General features: G+C 38.0%; 1 protein-coding gene across 5 annotated transcripts in view; it reads right to left on the bottom strand.

Moving 5' to 3' along the window:
* The window catches only part of ANKS1B (ankyrin repeat and sterile alpha motif domain containing 1B), a 1,402,370-nt gene that overhangs the window by 1,161,839 nt on the left and 225,502 nt on the right, over positions 1-15,029 (bottom strand). For all 5 annotated transcript variants that reach the window (XM_023559966.2, XM_023559973.2, XM_003405282.4 and 2 more), the window contains exon 4: positions 10,294-10,590. In XM_023559966.2, the coding sequence (XP_023415734.2) occupies positions 10,294-10,590 (297 nt within the window). The remainder of the gene's footprint in view (positions 1-10,293; positions 10,591-15,029) is intronic.

The following is a 15,029-nucleotide window of genomic DNA, read 5'->3' as shown; positions in this document are numbered from 1 at the left end:
ATTTGTGTGCTTTACAAAAAAACTGAGTATTTTCTATCTCAATACGGTAATTTTAACCCCTTATATATACTATAAGCGCTCTCTAATGTAGGATTCTAATCTCAATCTACAATAGAAATAATACTATAATATACAATGTAAAAACATTTTTAATTAATAAAATTCTATTGTACAACTAATCCAACCTAAAATAGTTTAGAAATTCACTGTCAAAGAAGACTTGAAGAATTTCGAAGATCTATCAACATGCTATGGATGTATGTTCGAGAAGGCACAACTGGAATGCACTTAATTTATAATTCAACTATATTTGTAGGTACTAATAAAAAATGAAATAAAAATAACAATTTATAAAAAGACAGCACTGTGCATAAGAAAATAATTGTGGTAACTTATTCTAGTCCTTAAAATATATAATATTGCAATAAACGGCATAAATATTTTTCTCTATTTTCTAGAAAAATTCCTTAAAACAATCCAATATTTCTCATTCTGTGTTTATCAACCAACTTTCTGATTACTAATATGATTCACTTCTACTTTTGACATAATTTTGGACTTGATATCAGAGAAAGTCTTCATAGAAGAGCACATCTTTAAATTCTAAGAACAAACTTGACAACATGTTTAATAGAAGGCTGATCTGGGGGAGAGTAAGAGAATTCCTCAGAACCCAGGAAAAACAACACACACACAAAGGAAGTATTAATCCAGGGGATTAGGACTACAACAGGCATATGTCCTAGAAGATCTGTTGATCTATGGTGGGCTAGTGCCTGGGCTATAACCAGCCACTCATGGAGGGAGTGGGAGGAGGCAGGAGACAAAGTCTGAAGCCCAAGTAAGCTGAGAAGCCAGATCAGAGACCCCTGAAAAAATCTGAAACCCCCAAAGAACAACACTCTCAGTGAGAAAATTAAGAAAAAAAAAAATGTTGTGCAGAGGGAGAAAGTAGGGATGTACATCTATCTAGGTCTTGGTTCTAGGTGGAGTTGTTGGTGGTGGTGGTATTGGATGCCTTCGGGCTGGTTCCAACTCATAGTGACCCTATGTACAACAGAACAAAACACTGCCCGGTCCTGTGCCAATCTCACAATCATTGTTATGCTTGAGCCCATTGTTGCAGCCACGCTGTCAATCCATCTCGTTGAAGGTCTTACTCTTTTTTACTGACCCTCCACTTTACTAAGCATGATGTCCTCCTTCAGGGACTAGTCCCTTCTGATAATATGTCCAAAGTATGTGAGACGACGTTTCATCCTCCTCACCTCTAAGGAGCATCTGGTTGTACTTCTTCCAAAACAGATTTGTTCGTTCTTTTGGCAGTCCATGGTATATTCAATATTCTTTGCCAACATCACAACTCAAAGGAGTCAATTTTTCTTTGGTCTTCCTTATTCACTGTCCAGCTTTCACATGCATATGAGATGACCAAAAGTATCATGGCTTGGGTCAGGCGCACCCTTAGTCCTCAAAGTGACACCTTTGCTTTTCAACACTTAAAGAAGTCTTTTGCAGCAGATTTGCCCAACGCAGTGTGTCTTTTGATTTCTTGACCGCTGCTTCCATGTGCGTTGATTGTGGATCCAAGTAAAGTGAAATCCTTCATAACTTCAATCTTTTCTCTGTTTATCATGATGTTGTTATTATTCCAATTGTGAGGATTTTTGTTTTCTTCATGTTGAGGTGTAATCCATACTGAAGGCTGTGGTCTTTGATCTTCCTCAGTAAGTGCTTCAAGTAGAACAAAGTAAGTAAATTCCCTCTAAGAATTCCTAACCACAATTCTGCACTCACGCAGGCTTAGGGCCAAAACTATGTGACCTCTACAGCCTTCAGATCCTGAGCCAAAAATGGAGATAAAGTGATGCTAGGTTTGTAGCACCTCCAATTGCTTAGCAGAGGCAGATACAAATCCTCTGGAAAAAAAAAAATACACTTTAAAGTCAGGTCTTAAAGAGTTGCACAGAGAAAGCTCTAAGAAACATGAATTCAGAAGCAGAAATCACTGAACATCAAAGAAAATAAGCCGCCATAAGGAGAATCAGTAGAAACAGAAAATAAAACCTACAATTTCACATGTTGAAATGATCAGCTAGGAATATAAAATACATGCAACCAACAATATTAAAGAACCGAAAGATAATATAAAATATGACTAAAGAATAACAGGATTATCAAAATTGACCAGATGTGAAAATGAACCAAAGCACTTCTAAAAATGGAAAATGTAACATTTAAAATGGATGGGTTTAATAACTGATGAGCTACAGCTGAAGAAAAAGGTATTGAACTAGATGATATATCTTTAAAAAGTATACAGAATACAATATTAAGAAAAAAGATATGAAAAATATGAAAGATAAAATAGAAGAAGATTAAACATATGTACAATCAGACTTCCAGAGGAGATGATAAGAGGTCAGTAAGAGTCAACGGCTAAGAACTTTCTAGAACTGACAAGAGACACTAATATTCAATTCCAGGAATACCAAGCAAGATAAATGAAAAGAATACATTCTGGACATATCACAGTGAAAATACACTAAGATCGAAACACCTAAGATAGAAAGATAGAAAGTCTTTAAAATATCCCAAAAGAAAACCCTAATTTTTAAAAAGATAATTAGATCAACAGCTGACTTCTCAACAAAAACAGTAAAACCAAAAGAAAGTATAATAATATCTTCATGTGCCAAGAGAAAATAGCTGTCAAACTAGAATTCTATATGCACGCAATTTTAAATCTGGCCAAACTATCTTCTAAGAATGAGGATAAAATAAAGACATTTTCAAACAGACTAAAAATAAGTGGTTACCTTACTGAAAGAACTTCTAAAAGATTTAATTCAGTGACAATAATCAGAGATGTAAGAGGTAACGGTGAGTAAGAAGAATGGAAAACATAAGGTTGAGTCTAAACAAACTGATCATATAAAGAAATAATAATGTCGGCTTTTTACATTAACTTTGTTTCCCCGATGCTTTGATACAAGAGGATGCGTACTCTAGCAATGAAACTATGTATCCTCCACCATAAATAAACAATTCTCCTGGAGGAGTTTGATATAGAAGACCTGGGTTCCAGTGGCAGCTCAACTTTTAGCAGCTATGTGACCTTGGGCAAGTTACTTAATATCTCTGAAAATTCATGTAGTCTTTAAATATATATATATTCCTTTTCAAAATATAGGTTAATTGCCTAATAATTTTATTCCTTACACCTGAGATTCAAAAAATGTAAGAATATTTTTCAAGATAAAATTCAACTTTTTAAAAAAATTGTGTACTTTGTAGTTTCTCTCTCCTAACTACAGTCAATGTCTCTTGTTCTCATCAAATTAGCACCACTTTTCATAGGAATCAAATTTCTCCCATTTTCTTGGAATTAATCTTTTAAAATAAACATAATTTCCAAAACAACAATTATACAATTGGTAATACAGTAACACCAGGTATATCCAGCAACCAGATACAAAGTACTGACAACATCCTAGCACCTTTCAGGAAAAAGACTCTGAACACAATTAGTGAGGAAAACAGCTGAGTGAGAAGAACCTAAACATGTTCAATAATTGATTTGTTGAAGAAAGCAGTGATTGGAAATGTATATTAAAGTCAAGCCTCTTCAAAGATGAGAAACACAAGACAAGTACCAGGGAAGGGGGAGAGAAGAGAAGAACATGTCCTGGCTAGTCCCCGGAGAAACATAATAGATACATGGAGCAGAACTGCCCCCAGTTAACTTACATCATGAAGCAGAGCTTCCCCAGCTAACCTGCAAAACTGTGAATGAAAATAAATGCTTACTGCTTACTACTGTGTGCCACTGAGATTCGTACTTGCTTGTTATGCAGCAGTCTTGTGGCAACAGCTTACTAGTTAGGGTTGTCAATTTAAAGGTACCGTGCAGGTTGAAAACAAAATGTGGAAACTGAGGGCATTTCTGCCAAGCCCAGAGAACATGGCTGAAGACTAGTTTAACAGGGTGAAAGTTTAAGATAGTAAGTAACCTAAATTCTTAAAATGTATAACTAGCTTGTTTCTTTAGCTTTATGTATAACTAACCCTGTGTCTTTAGCTCCTACATTCCAGACAAACAAACGTCCAGCTATCTGGAAACCTGCATAGACCAGGCACTGACCCCTGGAGACCTGCATCTTTGTCTTCTTAGTGAAACATAATTCTGAGGAAGAAAGGACTTTGAGGGGCATTTTGATGAATACCTGAAAGACTGACTGAAACCGCCTGGACTTCTCTGACTTTCTTTGTTCCTCAGACTATAAAAACCCCTCCCTATACTTCTCCGTCTTTTTGGGAACTCTCAGCCTCATACTGGGTGTTGCCCAATTTGCTAACTGTATGATTAACTAATAAATCTCTAGCATTGTTTTAACTTTGTTTCCACTCTTAGAAATTTTTAAACATTTCTTCCTAGACAGAAAAAGAGAAAAGAAAGGCCGGCTCAGAGGACAGGAGGCATGACTTTACAAAAGAGAACAGAAAAACAAAAAAGCTTAATTCTTGAACAACTCCTATAGAAAACAGCTCTCTAGCTGCATAGCTGAATGGCAGGCATTCAAGCCCCTTAGACTTTACCTGAAGTAAGACTGAAGTAAAGAGAAGCCAGGGAGCCAAACGAAAACAGAGTGGTGGCTCAGAGACCAAAAGATAAAAAATGCATTTCAAAAGAAGGCAGACAGTTCACCAAAGAGGATATTCAAATGGCCAACAAGTACTTGAAAAGACGCTCAACATCATTAGCCATGAGGGAGATGCAAATCAAAATCACAATGAGGTATCACCACACCACCATTAGAATGGCAATGATTAAAAAAAAAAGAAGTGTTGGTGAGATTGTACAGAAACTGGAACCCTCATCTGTCGCAAGTAGGAATGTAAAATGGTGCAGCCACTGTGGAAAACAGTTTGGTGGTTCCTCAAAAAGTTCTCAAAAAGGAACACAGAATTACTATATGACCCAGCAATACCATTCCTACATATATACACAGAAGAAGTGAAGGCAGGAACACAAACAGAAACCTATACACCAATGTTCACTGTAGCACTTTTCATAATAGTCAAAAGGTAGAAACAATCAAAATGTCCATCAACAGATGAATGGATAAAGAAAATGTGGTATATACATACAATGGAATACTATGCAGCGCTAAAGAGAAATGAAGTAGGTCACAACATGGATGAACCTTGGAAACATTATGTGAACAAAATAAGTCAGGCATAAAAGGACAAACACTGCATGATCTCACTTACATGAAATAAGCAAATATATGGTAACCAAAGATTATTAATGGTTACCAGGGATGGGAGGAAGGGGAAAAGGAGAAGTTTTTGACTGGGGGATGTCTTAGGCTGGGTTCTCTACAGAAGCAAAACCTGTAACATCTACAAATATACAGAGAGAGATTTATCTGAAAGAAATGACCACGCAATTGTAGAGGCTGGAACAGTCCCAAGTCTGTGGATTAGGATAGAGGCTTCTCCCGATTCAAGTCACTGCAGGGGCTGGCGAACCCAAGATCGGCAAGTCAGAAAGCAGGGCTCTTGCTCACAGGCTGTGAATATCGATGAATCCCAAAACTGGCAGGCAAGACTGAAAGGCTTCTCCTGACTCACACAGCTGTAAACTGGTAAATCCAAGACTGGTATGTCAGAACGCAGGGCTCCGTTCACAGGCTGTGAAGATCCACGAATTCCAAGATCGGCAGATAAGCCGATAGCTCAAGTCCCAGGAACTGGAGATTAGACAAACGGAGACAGCTGCAGGACCCAGAGCAAGCAAAAAGCCAGAACATCTGCTTATATTCGGATGCAGGCCACAACCCCAAGGAAACTCCCTTTCAACTGACTGACTACTCACAGCAGATCCCATCATGGGAGTGATCACTGAGACTCATGGCCTGGCCAAGTTGACAAACAATCTTAACCATCACAGGGGGCACTGAGTTTGTAAACAGTGGTGGGGTATTTTGGAAAAGAGTAGGGATAATGGTGGCACAATCACCGATGTTTTGTAGTGTATGTTTTCACCACAATTAAAAAAAAAAGAGTTGGGGGAGAGATCAACTTTTGTCAATGCTGATGATGAACTAAGATGGGGACGAACAATTTGCTGTTCGATCTAACAATATGGCAATCTTTAGCGACTGACAAAAGAAAAAAAAAGTTGGAGTGGCTTCAACAGAGAATTAGAGGAAAGGAATTTAGTACAATTAGTAAAAACAAGTCTTTTCAAACAGGAAATAAATGTTGCTCACTACTTCAAATATATGTTGTAATTTAAAATTGCTCAGAGAAAAATGAAGCAGAAAACAAAACTACGACAGAAAATACTAACATAAACGCTGCATTTAAAAAATTTGCAATTACAAGGAAAAGACAAGGTCCTCCAAAACTATCTCTAAACTTCAAAGATTTATTCCTAACGACTCCAGTATAATTTAAGTCTAAAAGAACATTACTATAATTTATCAAAAGGGATTCCTTTTAATACTGCTAATTCCCAACTGGTTAACTAGAGCAATTTAATGAATATTAAATCCACTGAAACAGTTTAAGGCTAGTAGCTGGTATTGTTCACTCTCATCCTTTAAGAATATCAGTAAACACCTATTTCAAATTTAATATTAAAAAGTTCTGTAATGAACCTGTTGGGAAAAGCTTGGTGATAATTACTTTGCACAGTATAAGAACATTCAATATTCACTAAAAAAAAGGCAGTGAGACCAAAAAAAAAGTCTTCTATGAACAAAGTAACACTAACAAAAGCAAATCATCAAATAAGGCCAACTATATCTGACGGAAAGGAGCCCTGGTGATGCAGTGGTTAAGTGCTCAGCTGCTAACCAAAAGGCTGATGGTTCAAACCCACCTAGAAGCTCCAAGGGATAAAGGACTGGTGATCTGCTTCCATAAATATTACAGCCTAGGAAACCCTATGGGGCAGTTCTACTCTGTCACATGGGGTCACTATGAGTCAAAAATCAACTTACAGCACATGACAACAATAATAGCTGATGAGAGTCATCTCACTGAGATATAATGTAGAAATACATAGCTCTACTTCCTAGAAAACTTCAAGATGAAATCTTAGAATAAGCATCAATGAAAGAGGCATTGCAACACCAAAGGTCTCCCACTCTGTTCTAGTACCAGCCCTGATTAGGTATTCACAGTGGTCTAAGCATACTGCATCCCTTTCTTCCAACAGAGGAATAAAAAACCCACACGCTGTCAGAGACCAAGTAGAAAAACTAAAGGAATGACACTAACAATGATATAAGACAATAGAGACCAGCCTGGGACCTTGGAAAGCACATACTCCATCTAAAGGCATTCAAATTCAATATTTTAATACACTCTTCTAGCCAAATAACGCACATTTGCAGGCTAAATTATGCCTAGAATTGAAAGCCTTCCTGGACTTCTATTGTCCTGTTCAAATATCACTTCCATCAATGTCTTCTCATGTTCTCCCTCTTAATATCTGTGTTTCCCTCACTTGTATCTCCTCTTCAAAGCACTTTGTCTGGGTATTTATTATATCATGCATAGGAGGATTTTTGTTTTTTTCTTTTTGTCTCCCCCACTAAATTTAGGGCAGAGATCTTTTTTATTTTTATTTTCCAAAAGCACAAAATAATGTTTTGTACAAAAATGAAAAAGATATACAGATATACCGTACAGATTTATAAAATTGAATCTCAACTCCTTCCCTTCTGCTCACGTTATCAAGTGCAAAAAATGAAAAGGGCTTGTTCATGGAAACCAAGCGGCTTACTGATCTCAAACAGTTATAGTGCAGGTCCTTGTTTATAAAGCAGTCTACACAATCAAATTTAGAAATATTCCAGAAGTGTTATGAAAGCAGTAAAACCCAGATTATAGAAATTCAACATTTAGACAATAAACATCCAGTTACTTTAAGAAGGTAACTTTGTGGGTAACATATAATAGTAAACATGTATTTACCTAATTTTGATGCTCTTTGAAGGGAAAGTTTTTTTGCTTTTAAATATGAGGGCTAGAAAAATATTCTTGTGCTTATTTTCAAGATTGCCAAAGCAGAATAAATAAGAAATTATTCAAACAGAAAAAAGGTATTACAACTATCTACAAAGTAAATATTACAGGCAAAGCACTAATGGAAACTGATTCAGGGTTGCAGCCTTAAACCTGGCATTGGAAGGCTGAAGATTTTAAAACATTCAATAAACAAAAACCTGGAGACACAGGTTTCAACTTCTAAGCAATTCCTAGGAAAAGTAACCCCAAAGTTGAGCACTAATTCCACCTGGAGTATATAGATTGTTTGCAAAACTGGCCACAATTATTCCCTTCTGGGTATTCACACTACTTTTATAATTCATACCCTCTTGTAATCAAGAGGAGCCCTGGTGGCTCAGTGGTTAAGAGCCTGGCTGCTAACCAAAAGATTAGCAGTTCAAGTCTACCAGCCGTGCCTTGAAAACTCCATGGGGCAGTTCTACTCCATCCTGTAAGGTTGCTATGAGTTGGAATTGACTCAGCAGCAACGGGTTTGGGTTTTTTTTTGGTAATCAAGAGGTGGAATCTACTTTCCCACCCCTTGAATGTAGGCTGGCTTTTTTATTTGCTTTGGGCAACTAAATGTGGCAGAAGTGATGGTATGCTTGTTCCAAGCATAGGCCTAGAGAGACCTTGTACAATTCCGTTCCTTCTCTCTCACTCAAAACCGTACTACTGCATGTCAACAAGCCCAGGCTGACCTGATGGATTAGGAAAGACAGGCAGCAATCTCACAGTCTCGATAGACAACACCCAACCAACCCTCAAAGCAGAGCCACGTAACTGACTTGCAACTAACCCCAAACACATGAGAGAGTCCAGCAAGATCAGCAGAACTACACATCTGAGCCCAGGCTACATTGCCAACCCCAAAATTATGAGCTAAATAAGCAGTTATATTTTTAAGCCATTCAATTTTGGGACAATTTATTACGCAGCAATAGTTTACTGATGTTTTTGTTGTTAGGCGCCATCGAGTCAATTTCAACTCACAGCAACTGCATGTGACAGGAATGAACTGCCCCACAGGGTTTTCTAGGCTGTAATCTTTACAGGAGCAGATTGCCAGGCCTTTCTCCTATGGAAGTCGCTCAGTGGGTTTGAACTGCCAACCTTTCAAGTAGCAGCCAAGTGCTTAAACACTGCACCACCAGGGCTCTTTAGCTTACTGATATATAGGGGGAAAGGTCAAATCTGCCAGGAACAAAAGCGTCTCTGGAGGATGATAATGTTGCCACCAATTTAGAGTGTCAAGAAATAATCACGAAAGGAGAAAATTGTTAAAAAAAAAAAAAAGAAAGAAAAAGAATGGACTGACTCTAGAGTTGGGGCTAACTTAAGGCAGATTTTATAAATGAGGCTGCTCTTTCCTTGTGGAGAAGCAAAACTTACCCAACTGCTGTTCTTCCTTTGAGGCTGAACTCAAAACAAACCTCTTCAATGAAATTCCTTCTGACTGCCCTTGAGCGCAGTGATCGTTCCTTCATTAGTCACGTATAGACGGCACAGTATGCTATGGAAAGACGTCTGGGCTTGAATGAAAAACTCTGACTCTCAATTCTGGGTTTATCAGCTATGTGTCCTTAGGCAAGTTTCTTCTGTCTCGAGCCTGGAAATTAAAAGCTCTCAATCCCATCGGACGGCTGAGAGCTGAATTGAATTCTGACTGTGTCAATGTGCTAAACACAAAGTACATGTTCAAAATGATTAAAGTGCAATTTTTTTCATTCATTCAATGTTGACTGGGTTCCTAGAGAATGTGAGGCTGTGTGCTAGGTACTGGAAGAAAGGAAACAACTACTAATGATACTACACACAACTGCCACCTATTAATAATTCTTAATGTGGCAAGCCCTCAAACTAAAATAAGGCTAGAGACCACACCTATATATTTTCCTATTTTCTAACAGCGTGTGGCACAGTAGCTTGAATTTAATAGTTTCAAAAATGCTTGTGGGCTAGTTGGCTGATTAAAAAATGACCAGAATTCTACATATAGGTTTTAACCCTGGTGGCACAGTGGTTAAGAGCTCCGGTGGCTAACCAAAAGGTCTATAGCTTGAATCCACCAGCCAGTCCTTGGAAACCCTACCAGGCAGTTCTACTCTGTTCTATAGTGTCGCTATGAGTCGGAACCAACTCAACACCCAACACGTTGGTTTGGTTTTATCACGAAGTAAAGCCTGAGCTTCATCACTTTTACAGCACGGCTAACAGAAGACTCACCTGACAGCTTACATCCATTCCTGCTTCTAACAGCACCTGTACGACTGCTTTGTGCCCATTGCGCGCGGCGAGATGTAGAGGGGTGTGCTTACGAGTGTTGCAGCTCATTAAGTTAGGGTGTGCGCTGATGATCATTTTGACCACTCGAAGCCGTCCATAGAGTGCTGCCAGGTCCAGAGGTGTTTCCAGCTTGCTGTTCCGGATGGTGGGGTCGGTGAGTTCTTCTAAGAGCACAGCGACAACTTCCGAGTGTCCGTACTGAGCAGCGCAGTGCAGGGCAGTTTCGTTTTCATTGTTCTGTTTAAGAAAGATACAAAATGCACGTTTTCGGAAATTTACTTAGCTATCACGATCTAAATACAGTGAGTTAAAACCTGAGATTCTTTGAAAAATCTAAGTTTAGTTTACCTATCTTAGTGCTTCATTTTTTGTATATTTGATAAAAGTATCCACCACTTCTAGCATTAAAAGTATCACATTTTACTATTATCACTTCAACAGGGAAAAATCCAACTTTTCCCTACGTTATAAATTTCAGTTTCCAAGAGTGATAAATGATTTAGCCATCTGCGTCTGTGTTCCTGCTGGGCCCAGGTGGTCACTGCTATCTGCACTGTGCACCACTCTCTCTGACATTTGTTGGTGAGGGAGATTAATAACAATTAGAACACACTTCTAACAGACTGGCTTTTCAAAAGGCAGCTGAGATGTTAAACTCCTGATAATGATAGATTCGCAAATTAAATTTTCATTTTATTTTCCATATAAATACAAATGATTGCTTCTTTTGCAAAGAGAATGGAGAAGTGCTGTCACAAAGATACAACAGTATCTTTCTCAAACATAATTAAGGACTGAGAGGCAGGACTAGCCCCGTTCCCAGATAAACTACCAGAAGCATCACAATACTATACAGGCAGAGAGAGTCTTCTAAGTGTTTCAGTTCTAGTCAGATGTCTCCAGCAATTTTGCAGATCAAAATTCTTAAGACGGAAATAACTGAACCCAGATGCAAGGCAGACGGACCCTTTAGACCATTTGAGCAGAGCTGTGTAGGTAGATGGGGTATGGGTATGTCAGGAGATGGAAAGATAAGTCAGGAAAAATGTGAACAAAAACGAAATTTTGGCAATAAAAATGCAATTATTCTGAATGCAGGGTCTGGAAAAAAAAAGGGGGCTATTGTCAGTTATCAAAGCTAATACTATGTATCAGACAGAGTTGCATGTCACTCACTAAATTCTCACAACACTATAAGATACTATTATCATTATTTCCATCTTACAGATGAGGAAACTGAGGCTCTGAGTAGTTGAATAACGGGCTTTCGATTATATAACCAGTTAGTGGTAGAGCCAGGATTTGAACTCACTTAGTCTAAACCACTGGGCAGTGCTCTTAATCATCATACATAATGGCCTTCCTCAGTAACAGCTATCATTACGACCATTAGCTAGTGCCGAAAAACTTCACAAACATTGTCTCATTTAGCTCTTATGAGGATCCTACAAGTTGGTATCATTATCTCTATTTCATTGTTGGGAAAACTGAAATACATAAAGGTTAAATTACACGCCCAGGCAGAGTCAGGATCTTCGGAGAACCCATAACTGTCAAAATCCAAACCCACTCATGCCATGTCCACCATACCACACTGCCTCCCCTGTGCTGCCACATTGTCAAACAATATGATTAGGAAATTAGTGATCTTAAAACAGAATTTTGAGAGGTCATGCCCAGAAGAACACCAACGAATGTGGAATGGGCAGTGGCTGCTTAGGGACCTATTCTGACCAGAACACAAGGTCAAAGAGGGTCCAAACCCAAATAAATTTTAATCTTACAGAAAGTTAACTCAGTCTTGCTGTGGATGGGACAAGAACACAGGTAAGTAAGTTGGAAGTCTAGAAGGAATATTTGAAAGCTTGAAAAGAGTGGCAAGGGGGCAAAAAAGCACTCGGAAAGACTTTTTATTACAGTAAAACCTGCGAAAGCTAGAACCTGTGTTAAGGTGGAAACCTATCAGAAAAGGAAACCTCAAATACAGTGAAACCTGTAAAAACCAGAACTCAATGGGACTGCCTTGTTTTTCTGAGTCTCTCAAGCTTTCCCCTTTGACAGGGTGCAGCCTTACCACTTTTCTGTTCCTCGTTTTAGCGGAAAATACAGTAAAACCTGTGAAAGTCGGAGCCTGTGTAAGGCAGTAACCTGTCAGAGAAGGAAAACTCAGATATTTTCCACTGTAAATATCTGATTTTTTCTTCTCTCACACTGTAAGTGGAAAATATTTGAGTTTTCCTTCTCTGACACTATTGGTGGAAAACATTTGAGTTTTCCTTCTCTGACACTATTAGTGGAAAATATCTGAGTTTTCCTTCTCTGACAGGTTACCGCCTTACACAGGCTTTGACTTTCACAGGTCTTACTGTATTTTCCGCTAAAACGAGCAATAGAAAAGTGCTAAGACTGCACCCTGTCAAAGGCAGAAAGCTTGAGAGACCCAGAAAAACAAGGCACTCCCAGCTCTCACAGGTTTCACTTTTCTTTTTAAAATGAGTATCAGGAGAGGGCATTTGAAGGCCAGCTCCTGAGGAAAAAACCTACTCCTCGGAGACAGTCAGTGAAAAGTTAAGAGCTGACAGATGGAGACACTTACTGGAGGTATCATTGTTCTAATTACGTCTGGGGAGCCAATCCTGTACATTGTTTGCATGGCTTACTATAGTCTACTTCCTCATAGAGACTGACCGCATAGGTTTAGACTCCCTGATTCTCTTATCTAGATAAATTTTACAAACCTGAAAAGAAAATCAGTCTTATTACTTTCTACCCTAAAAAAATAATACAGAAATATGCTACCCAACCAAAGCAAATTTCCCTTCCATCTGAAAGAGACTCACTCAATCTCATTTTGAGAAAGACCAATTATGAAATAATGACTCCTCAAAGACCTCTCCACTTTTCCAGAGCCCTTAGTTTAGGAAATTTTAAGAGCAAAATTGAACCTTTCTCTAATAATACCAATTAGCAGTGCTCAGATCTCAGGAGAAATTATTTCAATTATTTGAGACCTACTCAGGAGAAAATACTCACAGGTTTCATCCATGATAAACACATACTTCGAATATCACATGAGAGGAGAACACAATGGTGGCACCTTACAAAAGGGTATGATTGTGTACTTGTATTCACACTCACTAGTGGTTTTTTTTTAGTGGTCCAAAAAAAAGGCTCTGTTTGGAAATATATACACTGTGATTAAATACTAATTAATAATTGCTAGTCGGTCAACTAATACATTTTTAAAAGGTTTTAGATGCCTTTTTTTTACCAAATGAGTATTCACCGAAAAATTAAGACACTTTCAGACAATGGGTGGCAGAACTAAATTGGCTAAAAAAAAAACCATTTACCAAAAGATTTTGGTTCAAAGCAAAACTCATGGAAACTACCTAACCCTAGTTGGGTCCACGTTTTGGTGAATGGCAGCGGGAATGTACTTACGAGACATGCTTCTCTGCTTTTTGCCCTAATGTCAAAAGAAAGAACAAGAGAGCAAAAGAGAGAGTGGGTAGAAAAAGGAAAAAGATAAATGTATAAAGAAATATAAATTTAAAATATACACACCATCAGAACAAAGAAAATTATAAATCCATTGACAAAAGACAGGAAGAATGTGGCAATCATAAAAATCATAATCAGGGCATAGGGTCTACCCTTTTTTAAAAATTATGTCACCCAGAATTTTCAGCTATGGGCAGTAGGGGATGGTGAACAGGACCTGCCCTGAAGTACTAACAGGCCACTTACTCAGTATCTCTGAACCTAACTTTTATTACCTGTAAAATGAGAGTATTATTTTCCCTATAAACTTAGAGTATAAAGAGATAACAAAATGTTCTGTAATCTTTAAAGTGATATTAGAAACCAAGGATCACTTTCAGATATCAAAATGAAGCCCTGACTGTAATACATATGTGATTTTATCATCATAACATAGTATATAACTGGCTAAAAACTTGAAAAAAAAAAAAAAAAAAAACTTGGGCTGGGTTCAAATACTGGCTTCATCACTTAGGAGCTGTGCTATCTTAGGCAAATTACTCAATCTCTCTAAGGCTCCTTCCCCATATATAAAATAGGAATCTTAATCAATACCTACCTACCTAGGCTGCTGTAGGGCTTAGTCACGTCGTATACTTAATCTCACAAAGCCCGACACACAGCAAATACTCCCTAGTGGTAAGATTTATGGGGAAAAGAATACTGTACTGCTGTGGGCTCTGGAGTCAGAAAGACCTGGGTCCAAGTTCTGGGTTTAGTCATCCAGGAATGTGTGGTGTTGAACAAGTTATTTAGCTTTTCTGGGCCCCATTTTTCATCTATAAAATGGGAGTCACGGTATCATTTCAGAGGGTTGTTGTGAGAGTTAAATAACATATTGCAGGTGAATTGCTTAACACAGTGCCTGGCTTATTTTGTCTCAAGAAACTTTCATGATCATTTTCATTCCTTCCTTCTATAATTATTACAGGAATATATTATCCCATTATTATTATAGGATTATAATTAGCTAGAGAATCCCTGTCCCATTCAGAGGGGTAAAAAAAGAAGCTAAAATCAAGAGTTACTCATGAAAATAAAATTCTCACATCTGAAGCATGAGAGAACTATGTCAGCTCTAGAGGAGGGTATACATAAAACACAAATGAGCGTGGCCTTAATAACCTCAAGTA

This window comes from Loxodonta africana, chromosome 4 (assembly GCF_030014295.1).
Source record: "Loxodonta africana isolate mLoxAfr1 chromosome 4, mLoxAfr1.hap2, whole genome shotgun sequence".
NCBI lineage: Eukaryota > Metazoa > Chordata > Mammalia > Proboscidea > Elephantidae > Loxodonta > Loxodonta africana.
The sequence above is the reverse complement of the archived record's forward strand: the minus strand, read 5'-3'. Positions and strand labels throughout refer to the sequence as shown.